The sequence below is a fragment of the Maylandia zebra genome, linkage group LG7, assembly GCF_041146795.1.
Source record: "Maylandia zebra isolate NMK-2024a linkage group LG7, Mzebra_GT3a, whole genome shotgun sequence".
NCBI classification, from domain to species: domain Eukaryota; kingdom Metazoa; phylum Chordata; class Actinopteri; order Cichliformes; family Cichlidae; genus Maylandia; species Maylandia zebra.
In genome coordinates this window covers 47,637,494-47,658,127 of record NC_135173.1, presented here as the reverse complement: position 1 = coordinate 47,658,127, position 20,634 = coordinate 47,637,494, and the positions used below count along the sequence as shown (strand labels likewise).

Sequence of the window (20,634 nt, the reverse complement as noted above, 5' to 3'; positions counted from 1 at the left end):
AATGAAAATAACGAGGCCACCAGGCCACTTAGCTGTTTTCTACAGGGATCAGTTTTGGGAGTGCATTCAATACAGCAGGAAATAAGCAATAAAATAGCAACAAAATACAGGTCAAGCTTCAGTTGATCCATCACTGATACATGTTGAATTATGTCTCAAATTAAAAACTCTTTCATTACCAGTTAGACCCTGTTCTAACTTTTAAATTAGTCGTATGAAATAAACAAAAATAGATTCAAACTGACATCTTCATGTTCCTCGTTTTGCCCTTCAGCAGGTCACTAAACCTGAGAGACAGCAAATCGTCATGTTGAATAAAATGAAGTAATTTAAATTCAATTCAATTCATTCAGTTTACAGCTTGTAAGAACAGTCTTCGGAATGTGATGGCAATGAGCAGCGAGCAGGTATTAAGTGAAAATCGAGTCAAATCAAGTTTCTTTGCTTTTAATAAAACAGCTGCATAATGTGAGAAAGAATATGCTAACTGGAGTGTGCACGCGCTCATTAGCTGTGATTAGTGGCCCTTGTATAGTCCAAAGATGACTGCCTCGAGTGTGATGACCAAACCCTAAATAAGGAGCGAAGACGGCTGGTTCGTTTATGTTTATGCCATACTACAGCCACAGACAGAAAAAAAGCTCATTGGCTAATGCCTTTTGATTGACTAGTTGTGAACAAGCAGACGTCCTGGTTTTTTTTTTTTTACCACATGTGATCGTCCATTCTGAAACAAGGTATGATCAAGATTTACAAAACAGATTTAATGTTTTATTCAGTATGACCCCAAATGAGTGAGTGACTCCATAAAGTCTGCAGCAAGTTGTTTACAGAGGTTAAGACAGAGTCATTTTCCCATAGATCTCTATAGGATGGGAAGACTTTTTATTGCAACCACAGCTATTGCCATCTGGTGGCTTACAGACAGATTGCAGGTTTCCAAGAGTTGGATTACTATTCTGACCAATATTTAACAGTTGCCACTCACCACTTTATGATTCGTTGAATAGGCGGTGCCTTCATGGAACCGTTTAGAGTTTAGTTTTGTGTGTTTTGATGCTTTTAATTTTTTAAAGAATCAGTATATTTTAACCAAAAACCACCGAAACATGACTAATGAACATCACAGCTAAATCACGTGAAGGGTGACAAATTAAGAATGAAACAGGTGTTTGATATGCTTATTTCTGCTGCTTATTTCTGATTATTGAATTGAGGTATTAACTGTATGTGTCCATGCAAATGAATGTGTTCTGCATACAGCTACTGACACTGATTGTGTGTGTCTGAGCTGTAAAGCAGCTCATCCAGATGCCTGCCTGTCGGACAGCTATGCTTTCCATTGCACAATATCTCTTTTTTCCTGGAGCTATTCAGATGCAGCATCAGCGTCAGCTCACCTCTTACACCCTGTGCCCCTCAGCTGATGTGACACCAATTTCTCAGCGATGCGAGGTTTTCCAGTTTTCTCTCCAACAGTTTCAAGTGTACCTTACTTGCAGTCACCTCAGCTTAATGACACAAATGCAATCAAGCTACAAAACGTTTTCAATTTGCACAATGCAAAGACAAACTGTTCAGTATCTGATGAGAGAGCTCAACACTGGGAAACTGAATGTAACATTCATAAGAAATAGATGAGGTCTCTGTTTGAACCTGAGGCAAAGCCTGAGGCAGCTCGGAGTCATGAGATGAGAGTTAATCAGGTCTGAGCTGTGTTCTCTGACGAATTCACCGATCTGATGTGAAAGTTGGTGAGCACAGTGGGAAGTCTGTCAAAAAGCACATAAGGATGTTACACTGAGATATCATTAGTCTGATCTGTCTGTGCTTAAACTGCTGTAAGTATCTGCCTACCAGCACCTTTAAGCTCAATAATGAACATTTCCCTGTTAATTGTTCTTCTTGTTCTCTTCTTATGACGTGGAACTGGCCAAGAAGCACAACAGCATAATACTATAAGAGAACAAGCAAGAAATTGGTAGTAAGATACTCTCAAATTCATCCAAAAACTAAAAAACCCCCAGATAATACAGGATTTCTAACTTGAAGAAAGTGTCCCTTTCTGAAAGACTGAACCGTGTGATATAATCTCATAAATCCTAAAACTGCAGGTTGCTGAGTTGTGGAGATATTAATCCAGCACATCTCTTAGACCACGATCAGCAAGCTTTGACTATCAACGACTATCAACAAAGACGTGTGAAATCTGTTTGCTAATTAGCAACAGCTGCTACTCTGAACCCAGCAGCAGCAGAGCGCTTTATTCTGAGCGCTGTTTCAGAGCCAGCGCTCTTCTGTTGGTGCCTGTAGAACAAAGCAAACCAGATCTCTCATCATCCACTGTTTGTGTGTCTGTCCTTTCTTCTACCTGCCCAGCAGACAGATGGTCTTGACTGCGGGTCTTCCTCTCGCTCCACTCCCAAACACCCATATTTCCTCTGCATTGCCAAGGAAACGGTCATATCCCTGAAAACACCATCAACATCCTCATTTCTTAATTGCTCATCACCTAATGTCTTCTTCAGACAGGATGCCAGCTCCACCCACCCCCAACCCTCCTCAGATACATCCCCCACAGTGAGGTGAGGGACTGGAAACAGTCATGGTTGTGTGAGTGCCAGATGTTCTGAAATAATCACCACAGCACACTTTTAAAAAAAAGAAAAATGAACAAACAAAGCTGACACGAGATGATTTGTTTTAACGACACAAAGAGACGTACAGAGAAACACGCTGTCTGTATTTAGGTACATTAAATATCTTCTGCAAGCACTCACGCACAGTGTAAGTGCACTGAGCACTTTGAGTCCTAACCATTGTATCTGGGAAATACATTATTGGTAATATTCTTCATTTGCATAGATTGATGAATGGACCTGTCGAACAATCCGTGTGAGCAGTAGGCAGCAGGAAGACATACACCCTTACAATCATGTAAAGAAAGAAAGTACACCCTCATTCGACTCTAAGGTTTCTTGTATCAGGACATAATAAGAAAATCACCCGGTCCTTAGCAGGTTCTGAGATTACTTCAATAGAACCTGAACTGAACAACAACATATGCAATAAAAACACTGTGTCATTATCTAGTTAACAGAATCCAAGCCAAAACAAAGAAGCATTCCTGTGAAAAACTACATAAACACAATGATTCAAAAGCTTGCAGAACCATCGTTTCTTTATCACTTTATCAATCTCTCACATTGTTGTGCAGGAAGTTTGGCCATTGCAAATACTTGATTCTTTTCTCTTTTTTTAGCCATTCTGTTGGAGATTTTCTTGCTTGCTTGGGATCATCGTCCAGTTTCATCACCCAAGTTCAGCGTAGCTTTAGCTCTCAGACAGACGGCCTCACATCTGACCCTAAAATACTTTTGTAAAGCCAGGAGTTCATGGTCAATCCAGTGACTGCAAGGTGACCGGGTCCTGTGATCATCATCATCATCATGTCTCCACTGTGTTTGACAGCTTGTACGAAGTGGTTGTGCTGATGTGCTGTGTTTGCTTTTTGCCAAACACAGTACTGTGCATTACAACTCCAAAGCTCTGCATTATGACCAAACATCTCCCCTCATAGGAGTCTTGTGGATTTTTCAGATGCAACGTTGCAAATCTAAGCTGTGCAGCCATGTTCTTCTTAAAGATAAGAGGATTTTTCCTTCCTTCCAAACAAAACTTGTTCACTTTTTTCTAATTGTACTTTTATGTACTTTAAGATTTAACATGCAAACTGAGGCCTGAAGATCCTGAGAAGTCGCTGTTAGGGAGTTTACAGTTTCACGCTGACCTTGGAGGACATCCACTCCTGGAAGGACTGACAGCTGTCTTGAATGTTTTCCATTTGAATAATCCTTCTTGCTGTAGAATGATGGACATAAATTTGTTTGGAAATAGCCTTTTAACCATTCCGAGACTGATGGGCAGCAACGGCTGCTAATCATGTACATTTAATTATCAGCACCTAGCTGCTGTTTACCTTTTTAAATGAACGAATAAACAAAGAATTAAATAATATGTCAGTATTTTTATTCATCAGATGGTTTTTATTATGACCAAAACATTGGACTTGAAAGAAGCCGTGCTTTCTTATTAAATGACTGTATATGAAACTAATGTGTCGTGTTGGATGCATATGGCCATATGGCACTCACCCTTAATTGTTTCGTCAAGTGACTTTATGAAAAACACAAAATTAGCCCCCAGTATGTAGTGCTCTGCAGCAGTTCTAAATCTGCATTTCCCTCAGTCTCTATGTAGATATACTGTGTATATATCGCAGGATACCATAAAACCATCAAAACTAATCAGTTGTGAGCACAGTGAAAAGAGGAGGAAGGTGCTTGAGCATGTGTGAAGCATGTGTGTCTCCTGCAGCTGCAGCAACTCAAAGCAGATTAAACAAACTGATGTATTTTTAGGTTCCAAAACACTCAAAGAAAAGAACCTGATAGATTTGACTTTTGGAGGCACTCGGGCTAAGCCTCCATCACTTGATGTTGTGCACAAACACACAAAAACACGCCTACGCAGCTAGTAAGCGCCAGCTGCTGTGGAGTAGTGACTCACTGCTTTTTGTAATAAAGTCTACCCTCTCAGTGGTGTACAAATAAATGCCAGGACGAGTGCACACATGCACACAGACTGTCTTATTCCCTCGTGTAGACCTGACTGTTTTAATCAGTACAAAGAGCTCCACTTTAAAGAAATCTTACATAATAATTAAACAGTACGTCAACAACTACAGCCCCCAGGATGGAGTATTTGGTATTCACCCAGGATGGGTATGCCTTGTATATGTTTTAGATACTCTCTATAAGACACTGTAATATTCCCCACAACTCCAGCTCAGTATGCAGCTCTGTTGCTCTCAGCAAGTGCGTCACCTCACTTCCGATTCCCAGACACAGTCAGACACTGAGCCTCATCTAATCCCGTTCTAATGCGTGCAGCATTAGGAGTCCTGACAGCGGTGCACCAGCACAAACAGGCAATTTTCCCTCCCGGCAGCGTTTGTGTTTTGGCAGAAGGACACTGTTTTTACTGGTGAATAATGGACGCACACGTGCACACATATTCCCATAAACCACACTGGAAGGTGGAGCCAATGAAAGGGCGTTTGTTGGATATGTGGGCATCGAGATTAGACCGGAGCCAATGGGAGAATGTGTTGGAGGCGAGCTCCGGCCCAAACAGAGATTAGTGGTAATCCTCTGTAGCAGTATCAGAACGAATGATGTCCTCTCTTCTCTCTGTCTCTCTCCAACTGCTTCACCGCTCCTACTATGCCCACACTTTCTACTGTTTCTACACTTTAACTCGCTCTTTAAGGCATATTTAATTACTGCATTTAAGTCCCATAAATGCCTCATGATTTCCTTAGAAGTTTCCTTGAAACAACATTTTTTTATTTGGTACTAAATGGAGCTGAGGTATTGTTTCAGTTTGAATTTACTAAACACTATCTGTTTCCAGCTTCTCATCTGTGAGGATTTCCCACTTTTATTTGCTTTATCTGGAAGATTTATCAAACAAAATAAGACATTTTGACCAAACAATTAATCGGTTAATAAAAAACATGTCATGTAAAGTTGTAACTAATGAAAAAAATTATTCCGAAAGTCTTGTGTTGCTTCTTTATTTACCAATGTCTGAATAGAGTTTATTTTACCTAGCTAGTACTGTGCTGGACCCCAATTTTACTTCAGAACTGCCGTCATTCTTCATGGCAGAGATTCAGCGACTCTCTGGAAACATTCCTCAGAGATTTAGGTCCATATTGACATGATAGCATCTCACGGTTGCTGCAGATTTGTCAGCTGCACATCCATGATGTAAATCATGTCATGCACTACATTCATAAAGGACATGGTCAGCAATAATACTACCTGCAGGGTTAATATGATGCTCAATGGCTACTAAGAGCCCCAGGGTGTTCCTAGAAAATATCCCCTACACCATCACACCACCACCAGCATGAACCATTGATGAAGGGCAGGGTGGATCTATGCTACAACACCAAATTCTGACCCTACCATGTGAATGTTACAGCAGAAATCTGATTAGATCAGACAAAGTTTTCCCCAGTCTTCTGATGTCCAAATTTGGTAAGCCTATATGAATCGTAGCCTCAATTTCATGTTTTTAGCTGACACCAAATCACCTTTCTTCCCCACTTTGATGCTCAGTTTAAACTTCAGCGGGTCATCTTAACCCTGTCTACACACCTAAATGCAGTGTGATTGTCTGATTAGACCTTTGTGTTAAGAAGCTGTTGAACAGGTTTATCTAATAAAGTGTCCAGTGAGTGTAAATAGATGGAAAATTAGCAGATATCAATTTAAACCAAGAAGAAAGACCTTGCTTGTTATATTTGTTCAACCGTCAAATCCCTCAAGTCTCTGCTTTCTTTACTAGTCCATTTCACTCAGAATCATGCAAGACGTTAACACTACGGGGAAAGTAAAGTAAAATGTTACCACTTGATTAATTAGCGCTATTACGAACTCTACAAGTCTAACTTTGCTGATCACATCCAGTGGAATCAAAGAAAAAGATTCACGTTTTAGGCATGAGACTCACTCACATTATTCTTCATAAGCAATTAATTAAGTTAGGCCTCTACATCCCCCCACCACCTCCCACTGGGCTTTGATTTGAACATAGTAAAGGCTTTAATCTAGTGACAGGATAATATCCTGCTGCTGCTCATCAGAACACTTTACACCCTTTCAGTGTTATGTAACATGTGGAAACAGGTATGTATCTTAAACCCTATGCTGGGGCTAACCCTCTCAGGCTCAAATTAACTCTTTTGTTGCTAATGCACAACCAAGTCCTGCAGTGGTACTTCTGAGTAAAACAAACTCATAAAACATGTATGTGGGGTAATCAGGTTGTTAGTTTTTAACTTTTGCAAATCGGCAACGCCTGCCTCGAGAGGGTTAAAACAGTGATGGCAGCAGGGAGAGAAAAAAAAAACATATGTTGGAGTTTTATGTTACTGGGCTATTCCAGTGCTCACAGCCTGCACTGATAACAAAACACCTGACACACCTCAGCATAAAACAATCTTTGGGCTTCGGTGCATGAAAGGCAAACATTCCTATTATCACCATTTTCTCACCACTCATATGACTCATTATTCCCTTAGGCAATCCTAAGAAAGACTGCGGGACATCTCCTGGCCTGTTTCGATACAAGCATGAATCCTCTGCTAAAAAAAAAGCTATTGTTTCTATAATCCACTGACTGGCCCCTTTTAATCTTCCATAATGACATGACTATAATACACGAAGAGCTGAAGAGCAACCCTCACTTCCAATGATAAAATCAGCATTTGGCTTTTTCCAGAGGAATCAGTCAAAGAGCTGTCCGTGGTGCTGAAACTGAGCAAACCTTGCAGCTAAGCCTTTGCAAACATCATTCACAGCGACTACCGAGCTCTCCTGATAAACTCAACATACTGATCTTGAACATCCTGGTTATTTTCTGTAATAGCTTTCTATGCCATCCTATGTGGATTTGTCCCATCAGCAGAGTCATCCGACTAACGATGAATTCAGTAAGAAAATTTCATTTTACTGAAAGATATCTGCAGCACACAGCTGCTGCTTTTCCATTTTAGTGACTGTTTTTTCTTTGACTTTCTAAATCACCTCATTCTGTTTTCCTCCAACGTTCAGTGTATGAACTGTTTTTCTTCCTTTAACATAAATGCTACGCTACACATGTAACAATACTGGATTTACCCCCACCCTCACGGTTACTGGGTACTAACAGGTCTCACTCAGCTGGCACTGCAAGTGTTTGGCAACGAAGACGAGTAGAGCTCTCTTGCTTTGTCTGAGATAATTAGACCTGTGGGAGCCTTAATTACTGACTGGGAAATGGCCACAAATGAGAAAGAGCGGATGAGCTCAAATTCATATGCATAATCATGTCTTGTTTACTGCCAGACAGGCAAGCCAACGATTCGGCCGGGTCAACATGGAGAGAAATAAATCTGCAGAAGGCCAGATAGCTCATTTATTGTCAATTAAAAGACAAACATTAAACAATTTTTTACTGCAGATCAAATACCCTCAGATGTCTGGCCTGGATGAAACTACAGTGGCATCTATCAGTTTCATCTGTTTCATCACTGTTTGTTGCCATAAAGAAATATCGAAATAAGTTTCCCATTTATTGGTTTAAAGAGGAAAAGTAAAAAGAAGCAGTTGCATCTACTTTAGTCGTGACAAGAAAATGGTTGGTGATGAAAGAAGCGATTAAAGAGAAATACTTCAAAGTACAAACGCATTGTGATGACTGTGCGTCTTGATTTGTGCTGGCACGGTGCGTTAGTGTGTTTGTTATGATCATGTTTTTAGTTTAACCTCACTGCCAAGTAGAACTTCAATTTAGAGATTCATGAGTTGGGGAATCAGAGTTTAAACTGAGAGGAGACACACTGAACTGTAAGAAGCACCGTGAGCAATAACAGTAAAGGACAGACGATAAAGACTAACAGGTACGTTTGATTACTGCTCCTGTGCTCTTGTGAGGTTAGGACAGAATATCTCAAATGGTTTTAACTGTCTTTGTCACACCTACCAGACACGTAGCATCACCAAATCAAAATCTAATCCACCAGTGAGGAAAACTGTCTCTCAAACCCTTTTTGAAAGCATTTCTTTAACTGTGTAGTTGTTAGTTTTAACCTAAATCCTTTAACAGCTACATAGAAAAAGCTGTTTGTTTACGATCACAAGGGTCGAATGAACCTGTTCACTTATCTATCTCTCATTCCTGTTCTCACTTTCCCCCTAAAATGACATCCAGTTCAGCTGAGCAACAGACAAGCTGTAAACAGCCATTAAACTGATGCAGCAGTTTTCTGTATGTTGTTATTGGCTGTCTGAGATAACCATAAAAGACACATTGGAGGTGGGGTTCGGCAGTTTGAACCAGGAATAAAATCAATAGCACCCTGTTTGTTTTTATTGACATAAGAATTATGAAATAGAAGCAGTTTAATGAAAGCTGGACTTTCTGCAAGGCACCAACACAATTCACTATTAGAGACGGGGAAATAGAAAAAAGAGAAGCTGTGGCACGTGTAAATGCAGCGTATTGAAAAAATGTGTTTAGTCAGAAAACACGATGGGTCAGTGGGGGAGGTGAAGCAGAGGACGATCAGGAGAATGGGAGAGCCTGAGCTACGTCACTGCAGCTGGACGAGGAAAGCTGGCAGCCCAAAAACGCAGCAGGCCACAAATTTTCACGAGACGCCAAAGACCGCAGTTCCTACAAATCACCCGCTTGGCATTGAAATCCACCACCTTTGTGTAATAAAGTTTAAAATCTCATCATTTTTCTAAACCATTGCTCCTTTGGGTAAAACAGCATAATAAGGCGCAAAGCTGTTTCTATGACAACAGATGCGTGAGTGCAGCACAGCGTGGCCCAATTGTGATGGTGAAGAGATCAATTTAATAGCTATTACTGGGAATAAAAAGGCTCAAAAGCGAGGAGTTACATTAGTAATAAGATGCCAGTAGCAGATATGAATGTTTAGCTCACTTTAACTTAATGTGCTTTTCATTCCAGACTTTTATTCTGAATTTTGAGCTAAGTTTGCAGGTAGATTTGCCAGAAATAAAATGTTCATTCAAACAGTGCACTTACTATAATCTACAGCAGCGGTTTCTTGTTGTATTGCGTTGTGTAGAATAGCTGTCGATGCTTTGCAGTATACTAGTGTCAGCACCGGTTGCTTTTGTACTGTTAGTTTAGTGTTACAACTATAATCTCCATATATAACTGCAAGTTCTCACCTTTATTCAGAAACATCTGAACGTTTTTGTAATGAATTCCTTTATTTTTACAGCAGGTACGGTGTAGAGTACACTTACAGGTAAACAGCAGGTCAGCCTCACCTACTACCATTTAAGATGGGGATTATAGAGCCCATGTGGTGAACTAGGTAGACCTACAGAGCTATGCCTAACAGATGGATCCTTTCCCTCTGTGTCCAGTGGGATAGATGGCATTTTGTCTTGGAATACCAAGGCCTTGTTGAATGTTGGGGTGAGCTGGCTCGGAGCCACAGTTTGCATACACTATGCCCTTGCTTAAGCAGGAAATACTGCTGAATCACACAGTATGTATGTGTGTGTGTGGGGCGCATCTTTGAACCCATTAAAAAAAATCTTCAGATCCAGCGAAATACAAGAAAGCAGGAGCAGACTGACAGATAGAAGCACCATCAGTGCTGTCTGCATGCAGTAAGCTTCATTTACAGCATTATAAGCACGGGCAGACAGATGGATGAGCTGAGCTGGAAGGGCTCAAAGCTCAGGTGGACTCTCATTCTGTGTGTGTGTGTGTGTGTGTGTGTGTGTGTGTGTGTGTGTGTGTGTGTGTGTGTGTGTGTGTGTGTGTGTGTGCGTGCAAGGTCACACAGCAGCCTTGCATACTCCAGATTCTGTTCCCTTCCTGTGTTTTGTATCATCAGCACAGCAGTTGTGGCAGAATGAAAAAGCCTTGCATGTTTGCGAGGCTAAAGCCAAAGCCTCTTCACTGACACATACACACAGCGGGCATCATCCTGCACCCTTCCCTGCTCAGGATTAAATAGCCTTTGGGCAACAAAATGGGAGCCTTGCTACAGAAACAACACCTGCACCAAGCAAGCTGTGACAGTGCATGCTGCACAGGAAGTCAGCTTCCAAACTAACCCTGCCTTTGTCACAGATGTCAGTGGATTTACAATGAAAATTTTCCTTTAACCGAAGCCGTTCAACAACAAAGCGGGCACGTTTGAAAACTTATATCAAGCACGGGGATCATAACAAGATCATAATAAGTCATTGTAACTTGAATATGTGGTTCTTGAATGCATCACAAGGTAGTTAACAGATAAACTACTCTGGGGATTTATGAAGGCCTAACAAAATAATCTGCCTCACGGTGTGCTCGAGGCTTTGAAACGACAGAAAGTGCGTTGAATGCGCGTTTAATTTGAAGCTTTCGGGTCTAAGTGGAGGCTTTGTGTATTTAAACCTGGCCGGGGGGGATGGGGACTTAGATGTAAGAGCTCCTTCTTGCGCGGTGCACCAGAGGCGCGCCAGCATCCACTACAGCCTGGAAAAGCCTACTTACTTCCCGACGAAGTTCTCCAGCACCGAGCTCTTCCCGGCGCTCTGTCCTCCCACCACGGCGATCTGCGGCAGGTCCAGGTTTGCGTTTTGCCCAATGGCCGAGAAAGCATCCTGCATGCGGTTCACCAGAGGAATCAAATCCTCCATTCCCCGGTTCCCCATCTTTGCGAGAGGATGATGGGCTAGTTTCCTTGACAGAACAGGGACGGATATATGGCTTTATCTTCCTCTGCGCCCCTCCTCACCCCCCTCAGAGCGTTCAGAGGGCGTTCTAGTCTGCGCGCACTCACCGGCTCACTTCTCGCTCTGCTTCCTCATTTACGGTGCTCTTCGGTGTGTCAGATCATCTCAAGCCAGCACTCTCTCCAACACTCTCCTCTCCAAGCACCGCAGGGGGGGAGGAGGAGGATGAGCTCTTGTATTTTACCAGGAGATCCCTGCAGTACTCCACACCCACCGCTAGGTGGTGACACTGGTAGATTTCTCTCGCATAAATAATTTGCTATTTGAAAACAAACAAAAAAAACAGAGTATTTTTCATATTAAAATAAATATTTTTTAACTCACCTGAGCGAATTTGAATGCCCTTTTATATTTATGTTGTGTTTAAATTTGTGATTTGCTCTCAGTTTCAATTATGAAAATGTACATTTTATTACCTTATTTTTTGATACTTTATTAAATATAACGATAATAATAATAACAACAACTTTATTTGTGCAGCTCTTTTTAACATACAGTTACAAAATGCTTCAGTGGTTGGTTAAAATCACACATTAAGTATATGTTTACACAATTAAACACACAAACACATGACTGCATAAACACATATTAGAAGAACAAGAGCCAAAAACAAAGAGTGAAAGACTAGGCGAACACTGTCCTATAGAAATTAATTTTCAGCGGTGGTTATTTGCAACATAGCTAGATTGAAAAACATAACGAGCTCAAGCTACAACCAACATGACAGTATACAGTAATGTAAACAGTGCCACAGGTGCTAAGTTGTATTCTGCTATTTAATGTTCACCTCTAAAAAGCTTTATTTTTATTAACTATGTCGCATTAGCTAATAGATAAAATAATAACTGTAGAGTATAAAACAAAACAACAACAACAACAACAACAACAACAACAACAACAAATAAATGTAATAAAAACGACATTTCGAAGCCTGGTCATTCTACGTCCATCATGCGTTTTCAGTTCTCCAGGCAGCCACTAGGGGGTGACACGGTCCACCGGTTTGATCAGAGGTTATGGCTTCAGTTTTTGTGCAAGTTGCACCGTTGCTGTAAAGAGCGAGTGTTTAACTCTTCGGTTTGGTTTTACGTTGACAATTAACACCCGGCGAGGTTTACGTCTCTGGGGGCAGCTGTAGGAGGCTAAATACGACAAAGCAGTCCCTACAGGAGAGGTTTGTCTTTGAGTTAGTTGAATGCTATGCTAAGCTAACTTGTTTGGTTCAGTGACTGAGCGGCTATGGCTAATGTAGCGTTAGCTTCGTTCATTTTATGGAAGATGTAGCTACACTTCAGTTATCAACATAGGCTCGATATTGTGGGCATATTTAGCGTACCATTCTGCTTTCTCTGACAGCGTAGCGGCTATCTGTATGAAGCGGAATGGTGGCGGAAATGAAAGTAAACTTAGCAAACCAAAAAGTTCATTATTGTTAGCTCCTATGCTAACGCTAGCTAGTTGTCATAATGAAATATGAGAGCGACCTGTTGTCTGACAGGAGGTGCGCACTGTCATTAAGTGTGCCTTAACAACAAATAGTTGGTCTGATAGCAGAGCAAGTAATCACGTTTTTCTTCCTCCCAACAAGAGATCCTCTGTCCTAAGAGGTGCCACACATTGACGGCTCTGACAACTCGTTGCAACGTAACGGATTAAATCAGAGCCCGTGATGTTCAATCCGCACATCCATCAGCAGCAACAGCAACAGTTTCACCAGCAACTGAGGCAACTACAGCAACTTTTCCAGCAGCAGCAGCCTCCGCCTCCCCCGCCGCAGCCGCCTCCCGGACACCATGTGGCCCATCACCACCAGACACCCCGGTAAGCCTGTTAACTCAAGACCGGGGATAATGTAAGGCCCTCTGGATGACCTGTATGCTAACTGCCCGTCCCAACACCTGTTACGGCTACATTTATCATTTCAGATATTTAATTAGTGGTCTGACAGTATTTGATGTTTATTTTGACTGCTGCCTTCCATTGTTATCTAGATTACTCAAAGGTTATGTGTTATTATCCCTCTTTTACGCGTTATATAAAACGTTTGCTGCAGGATTTCTGACCTCAGACCAATAACACAAAATCACATCACATTTGTTATGGCATCTTCCACAGTCAACCAGCCTATAATCTCATTACAGGTAACAGGTAATCTAATTACTTGTTCACTGTAACGCAGTGCACCGATTTGAAAGCCATATAAAGGCGATAAAGCTGTCTTATATAAATAAGCCTTTAAAATATATATACCGGTATATATCTGCTTAAATTTAACTTGATGTCAGTAATGTGTATAAAGAATTCGCCTCTGTGTGTCAATCTTAGCATCCAGACACTTCCTGCTAAACCTTGCTGCAGATTGTTTGGTATTGTTTGTCTCCTGTTAAGTCAGCTGGTGCTTAGAGAAGGCATTGATAATTTTGGATCTTTTTTCATAAATATATGTTGTTGTTGTTGTTGTTGTTTTGGGGTTTTTTTCCCTTTAAATTGTGAGGTTTTAAATTGCATTTGGTCAATTCAGCAGCAGATGTTTCTCATCGGCAGTGGTTTTCACAAGTGTTTGTGAGCTTAAGCAGTGATTCCACTACATAATCGCGTCTGTTTTGAGTCCAGACTCTGAAGATTGTGGCCGTTAATACTGGTTTTTAGCCTAGTCCGTTGCACATGGAAATTGTCTTTGATTCTCGGGTGCTGGAGAGAGCTGGAGCCTATCCTAGCTCTCATAGGGCGAGAGGAGGGGTACACCTTGGACAAGTCGCCACATGATTCAAAACCAGGACCTTCTTGCTGTGAGGCAACGGTGCTCCATCTTGCTTGGCTGATTCTCAGAATTTTTTAATGATATTGTTTACTGTAGATGAAAGACTGGTTAAGTTCTGGCATGTTATTTTTATATCCAGGCGTGTTGCTACTTAATGTAATTAATTATGAGATGTTCAAGCACTTTGCTTTTACACTACACATCAAACTAAGAGCACGTATTCTTCAAAAAACAACATAGTTTCTCATTTTCAACATTATTTATGTTGTCTTTCTGCAGTTATCCATAAGATGTGGGTTTTAAACAATAAGCAAATTATGTTCATATATATATATATATATTCTTTTTTTTTTTTTTTTTTTTTTTTGGTCCCAACCTTTTTTAGAAGGAAGCTTTTTATTTCTCTGTTTTTAATCCTCACTTAAACTACAATATTTTCTTCTCTTTCCTCATCTTTATTCTGAGAATAAGCGAAGGTGGCAGCAAAATCTGTCAAGCCAGCTTTAGTATGATGGATGCATGTAAAATAAATTCTCAGGTTGTTAAGAAGGCGGAAAACATTTCCATGGCTCTGATGGATTTGTCATTTACCCCAGACGCTCTGCCTTTAGCTGCAGATTTGAGTGAGGATGTGAATTTTTAAATAATAAGACATGTTACTTTCTTGTGTGTATTTCTTTCCTAGAACCATTCCTGTTGCCCCCCAGACAGCACCCCCTCCCCGGATGGTCAACCTGAGCCATGCCTCGCAGACAACCATCATCGCCCCCAATCCCATGCTGCAGGGTGCTTTACTGATGCAGCAGATGCAGGGTACGGTGTGAGTGAATAGCATAAAAATGGCAATACCTGGAAATCTCAAAGAGCAGAAGATGTCACATGACATTTTCATGTATATTGTTTTTTATTTAAAGCAAGCCCTTATAATAATTTCCTTTCTTGTTGTACTTGTGTGCAGGTAACATGCGGGGCTTTGGGATGGGTGGGCAGCAGTTTCGGCAGTTCTTCACAGCAGGGAACAGGTCGTCCCTGCTCGGGCCGGTTCCCATGGGCATGGCTATCAAGTCTCCCATCATGGGTTTCCCAGCTACACGACCCTTCCACCCACATCCCCGCTACTTCAACAACAACAACAACAACACCACCACCTCCTCAGCATCCTCTGCCTCCTCTTCTTCGTCTTCCGCGGTATTTATAACAGCGCTATTGCAGTTACTTTGTCCATTGTGTGGGTTTTTGAGTGAGCTCAGATTACCATCCGAGTGATCAGGCTTGGACAGTACGGCATGTTTTTGATTATTTGTGTTAGTGTAATTATCTTTGTTGTAAGCAGTGTGAATGTATGACAAATGATAAGAATCAGGATTTCCATTTATTCTCAACAAATAAGTAGGTGCACTATAGAGTCAGTGCACAAATTTACATAATGTTTCAGGAATGTATCCCTCAAAAAAACTGCGTAGATAAAGTTTTTCGGCTACGATGGATCATTATTTTCTAGTTTTCATGTGATTTGTCTCTGTGAGTAGGATGCTGCAAATCGACAGCCAGATCGTAAGCGGGACAGTGAGCAGATGGCAGCAGGGAGCTCAGATGAGCAACCAGCAGCAGCTAGCAGTACCACTGGAGCTAATGGCAAGACTCAAGCAGGTAGAGCTGCAATTCACCCATATCAGAAACATAGTAATTAGTTAGGATGGAAGCTGAGTTATAGTGTTAGCTAAATGCCATGTGAATTTAAACTTTTTGTACAAAGTACTTGAAGAATATCAGAGTTAAATATTTTCTTTTTCCCTTTGGTTTTGTTTTTCACCCACAGATGGTGCTACGGGAGGACTGGATGGGCCAACACAACTATCTGAGGAGCAACTTGAAGAACCTGCAGTGAAGAAAAAGAGGACAGAATGGTGGGGAAAGCCTGTTTATTGCTGCTAGCTGTATTAGAAAACTGCACTCTCTATTTCTGGAAAATGTAATTTCTTGTATTTGACCAAAAAAAGGAAAGAAATGGGTTTTGGTTTTTTCCTCTCACCAGTTTTAAGAAGGCAAAAAACAAATTTATAAATGTGTTCTTTTTCTTACTCAGTTATTTGAAATTCATAGCATTAAAAAAATGGTGAAACTTTGCTAAACAGAAATGTTTTTTTCTTGTCTTTCAGGTTGGAGAAGCCCACAGAACAGGGAGCTGCCGAGGCCGTCACTACGGCAAACATAGATGCGGAAGCTCTTTCCTCGGAGTGTAGCAACAACACAGAGGATGTCCACCCTGAAGGTAAAAAGGAAATTACAAGAAAGCTGCCTAAGAGGGTTCAGGCTGTGTTCAAGAATAAAAGTTTTCAAACCAAATATTGACTTTCAGGCTCATTAGAGTTGTACAAACTCTGTTCTTGCCTTATATACTGCATTTTCATGTCTATATGTACACGTTTCAGTTAAAATACTGCACCCATTTCCTGACCAAAATATAAAGAAATGAGGGGTGATTCAAGACCTTTACACGGTACTCTGTGTTATTGTTGGGGTCTTTCGAGGTGAACTCTTATTGGGTGTCTCTTTATCACAAGAATGCATCGCTCTGGAAGAAAGTGGCTCCCGAACAGGATCAGACATTGTCGACGCACTCGAGGAGACCAAAGTTGGTGAGGTGAGAGGAGCCTTTTGTTTTTGATGTTCAGATCATAGAGAACATATTGTTTTTCATGTACCTAAAGAACTAAAGTCTTGTTGATTTTTATACATTTTTCATAAAAGTTCAACACTCGTGGTTCTTGTTTGTAGCTGCATAGCTGTTCGTCAGCCCCGTCCCCCTCTGGCAGGCCTAGTGAGGGTGACCGGCAGGCTAATTTACCAGCAGAGGAAACTTCACAGAGCAAAGATGCCCCAGTAGCTTTGCCTGAGAGCCAGGATGAAGAGGAGGAGGGTGTGGCAGAGGGCTCCAGCAAGTTCTACTGTTATCTTTGCAGCACCACCTGCCACAACCAGCAAGTAGGTTAATGGTGAGCATTAATAATAATATTTTAACTCCACTCTTTTGTCATTAATGTTCTTCCCTTTGTGTGCTAGAACTTCAGGAGTCATATGAACAGCATTTCCCACCAGCAGAGGATGATGGAGATCCAACACATGAGCAATGCCTGCCTCGTCACCCTGCTGCCTCGGGTGCAGGAGTCTCTACAGGGAGCAAACAAAGATGGGTCAGTTATTTGCAGATTTCTTTATGAAAAGCATAGCAGCTTTAAAAGGTGTGGCATATTTGCACGTTTTAATTAAACCCCTTCAGAGACCACCTCCTTCCTCCTGTGTGTCATATTAAGTTTGAACGTAGAGGGCGACCCTTACAAAGGATGTCCTGTGTTCATTGCAGGGAGAAGAAAGACTTGAAGCGTTGGTGTGCCACCTGTCTCACACACTTCACGAGTAGCATCGCCGACCACCGTCGCACAGAGGAACACAAGGTACATCAGTTTCTCACTACATAGCGCAAAAGTAAAGTTCAAGAAATATTAGAAAATATTTTGAGTAGTGTTGAAAATGCTCTGCTCCATGTCCTCAGCTTGCCAGTAAAACAGACATGTCCTCCTGTGCCATCTGCAAGAAACACTTCAAGAACTCCCAGATGTTTTTGGAGCACTTGCAGTCCCAGGAGCACAGACAGAAGGTGGGAAAGAAATCCTTTTGTTCTTTCTTTTACACATCAACAAATGTTTTCCCAGAGGAAAAGATGTTTCTTTATTTAGAAAATTTTGGCACACATGAGAGAGGTTTTGACCTCCCCAAAGGAAAATCACCAGTGTTCCAGTAAAGAAAAGCTTCTTTTGCCAAATACAATACAATACATTTATATTCACAACTATTTATATTCATAACTATATAGAGACTAATCGAGTTTGTATACATAGATGAGGTAAAATTCTCACTTCAGTTTTCTCGTTTCTAGCTCCAGGAAACGGATTGTGAGGCCTTCGCCAAACTTGCTTCATTGGGCACAGAAGGTTTTTCATTAGAAACAGAGGAGGGGACTGAGGAGGAGAAAGGATTGAGTAATCAAGGAGATGGAGAGGTGAGCTGCATATAAATTATTGTTGGTGATTTCCTTCAGTGAGATGATTGGCAAATGTACAACCCTTGGTTCAGAACTGGTTTAAGAGAATCTCTGCAGTAACACATTTCACTGATGCAGGACGGCTGGTCCTCCCTTAAAGAAGCGACTGACGTGTCCAGTGATGAGCAGTATGACCCTGACACAGTCTATGGTGAGAGAGGCACTCCTGTGTTTTTTTTTTTTTCCACTCCTGCTTTCTCTTCTCCGATATTTAGTATCTTTGTGATGTTTAGTTTCTCATTTCCTTCGTCACAGGGTCCAGTTTTTTAGTTCCAGTCGCAGGTTTTATCTGCAAGCTTTGCAACAAGTTTTACAACTTTGAGTCTTCTGCCCTGCACGGCCACTGCAAATCATTGCAGCACTTTGAGAATCTTAAGGTTTGTCGGTTTAAGTTTTAAGCTTAAAGATAACAACATTACTATTTGCATTCAGTTGTTTTGAATTTTTTTTTATTGCATAACTGCAGCCTTAATCTAGGCATATGTGAGCTCTTAAAAGGCCAGTGTGTACATTAATCTCCCGGGGAAACAAGCTGCATGAGTGTATATCTAGAGGCATAATCCAGTATTTTTATGCTGGGTTTTTTCCCCCCACAGAGGTACAAAGCCTTGGTGAGTCGAAAAGGTGAAGATGCTGAAGATTCGAGAGAATCTGTCCAACCTGCTGACGGGCTCATGCACATAAATGAAACTGCCTCAGACTGTTCGGATAAAAATCTACTCTCTGATGACAGAGATTTAGCGACGAACCTTAAATCCTTGCAGCCCGTTGTCACGCTCACCCAACTTAAAATGCAGATACAGGGCGAGGAAAAGGGAAAGCTGGCCGAACCTGAGGCAACCTCAGAGGACTTGTCTACCACCTCAGCAACCATCACTAGCAACATGGACACATCCCCTGCTGAGGTGCCCGCCAGCAGTAGTGTGGACATGGACTCTGAGCCATCAGCCTCTGCAGAGGATGCCACTGAAGAGTTGGAGGAGAGAGAAGCCCCTGCAACCCAGGGGAAAAAGATTGGGACGGGGAAAGCACCCAGACGCAGGTCGGGAAGGGCGGCAAACAGGCGATGAGGAAATGATGTGCACAGAAAAGAAACAGGTACAATCACAACCACTGACAGGATGTGACTAAAGAGGTGCTTCCATGGAACAGAGACCAAGGAGTTGGCGGTCGAGCTCCTCACCGCACTGGAAAGTTGGAATTAAATGCACAGAGAACAGGACTTCTCATGTGAATCGCTCTCCCAGGGTGAGAAATTAACACAATTGCGGGCGAAGCTCTTAATTTTGGCTTTCAGTTGGAAAATGTGGGCCAGCGTCAGCCATCACTATCAGATTACACATTATAAAGTCATCTAGTCAAAAATAAAAAGATGAAGTAGATATTGAACTTAAAGCATTTGTGTTTAGTATCAGTATAATCAGAACAACTAAATAGACCTTTTTTTTTTTCCCTTTTTTTTCCCCTTTTTTTTAACAACGAGAACATCCTTGTATTTGATGCCCTCTTTGAACTGATTCCCGTACTTTGGTCTCTGGAAAACTGCAACTAAGCAGATTGTGCTTATTTGTGTAGTCGCACTACGACAGAAATTCATAGAGGCTGTTGCTTCAACAGGTGACAGGAAAATAAATATATATAAAATGTATATATCTTTGGATATAATGGCCCATGGTCCCATTGAGGTTTAATTGGCTTTATTCTATCATTCCAAATCTGTGCTTTGGTTCAGACATTGTATTTTTTAAAACCTAATATTTGCTGTGCTGAATTAAAACTGCACATAGTGTTGTTTGCATACTAACTAAAAAAAACAAAGGGTATTGTGACTTTTACTGTATACATGAAGGATGTAGTTTGGAATTAGGAAATGCTGCTTGGTTGCAAAAAAAAAAAAAAAAAAAAGAAAGCTAAATGCAAGTTTTAATATACAATCAAATTTGCAGATATAGACGAATCCATAGTTTTGTTTTGGTTTTTACTCTTTTCTTCCTAAGCTGAATTCCTCCAGTGACATTTAAAATTAAGACTGTTCGCCAAAGTGCTAATTTTCCACCCTGTTGTCCTCAAGAATCAGGAGTCTTAGATGGCTCATTACCAGCTTTTCTCTTTCTGTCTTTATTTTATTTTTGCGCTAATTCTCTGGCTAGCTAGGTGACTGATGGTTAGTACAACCTACCAGTATAAAAGACTGGACTGATGGTAAAGTGGAGACACTGGCTAATCACACATAGCACATGGTGAAATGTAGAATGTAAGCACAATGCATACTTGAGCAGGTGTCAACATTTGTTTTAAAACAAACAGGTCTTAGTGGCACATGGACTGAGCGAACAAAAAAAGCTGAATCGTGGATCTGATCGCAGCCTGGTTCACAGCATTTT

The 20,634-nt window shown here is 41.2% G+C and overlaps 2 protein-coding genes across 15 annotated transcripts in view; one reads left to right on the top strand and one right to left on the bottom strand.

Annotated features, from left to right (window-relative positions):
• dnm1a (dynamin 1a) overlaps nucleotides 1-11,550 on the bottom strand; it is a 49,671-nt gene extending 38,121 nt beyond the window's left edge. For 10 of the 14 annotated variants that reach the window (XM_012917127.4, XM_012917128.3, XM_012917119.4 and 7 more), the window contains exon 1: nucleotides 11,146-11,546. In XM_012917127.4, coding sequence (XP_012772581.1) covers nucleotides 11,146-11,306 — 161 coding nt within the window. In that variant the 5' untranslated portion in view covers nucleotides 11,307-11,546. Of the gene's footprint in view, nucleotides 1-11,145 lie in introns of all 14 variants that reach the window. The other 4 variants (XM_076886531.1, XM_076886535.1, XM_012917132.4 and 1 more) reach the window with 2 other exon arrangements.
• Nucleotides 11,551-12,355: 805 nt separating this feature from the next.
• Nucleotides 12,356-20,159, top strand: ciz1a (cdkn1a interacting zinc finger protein 1a). The gene is made up of 16 exons (XM_004538011.3): nucleotides 12,356-12,561; nucleotides 12,976-13,208; nucleotides 14,834-14,961; nucleotides 15,107-15,336; nucleotides 15,678-15,798; nucleotides 15,968-16,055; nucleotides 16,308-16,420; nucleotides 16,713-16,792; nucleotides 16,927-17,133; nucleotides 17,212-17,342; nucleotides 17,513-17,603; nucleotides 17,702-17,806; nucleotides 18,086-18,208; nucleotides 18,329-18,401; nucleotides 18,506-18,627; nucleotides 18,847-20,159. Exons 2-16 carry the CDS (start codon nucleotides 13,057-13,059, stop codon nucleotides 19,318-19,320), a joined length of 2,238 nt encoding a protein of 745 aa, XP_004538068.2. The 5' UTR covers nucleotides 12,356-12,561; nucleotides 12,976-13,056; the 3' UTR covers nucleotides 19,321-20,159.
• Nucleotides 20,160-20,634: the final 475 nt, after the last annotated feature.

Coding starts and splice junctions, on each gene's coding strand:
- ciz1a (XM_004538011.3), top strand. CDS start 13,057: ATGTTCAATCCGCACATCCATCAGCAGCAACAGCAACAGTTTCACCAG. Junction 13,209..14,833: donor CATCACCACCAGACACCCCG/GTAAGCCTGTTA, acceptor TTTCTTTCCTAG/AACCATTCCTGTTGCCCCCC. Junction 15,337..15,677: donor CCTCTTCTTCGTCTTCCGCG/GTATTTATAACA, acceptor CTCTGTGAGTAG/GATGCTGCAAATCGACAGCC.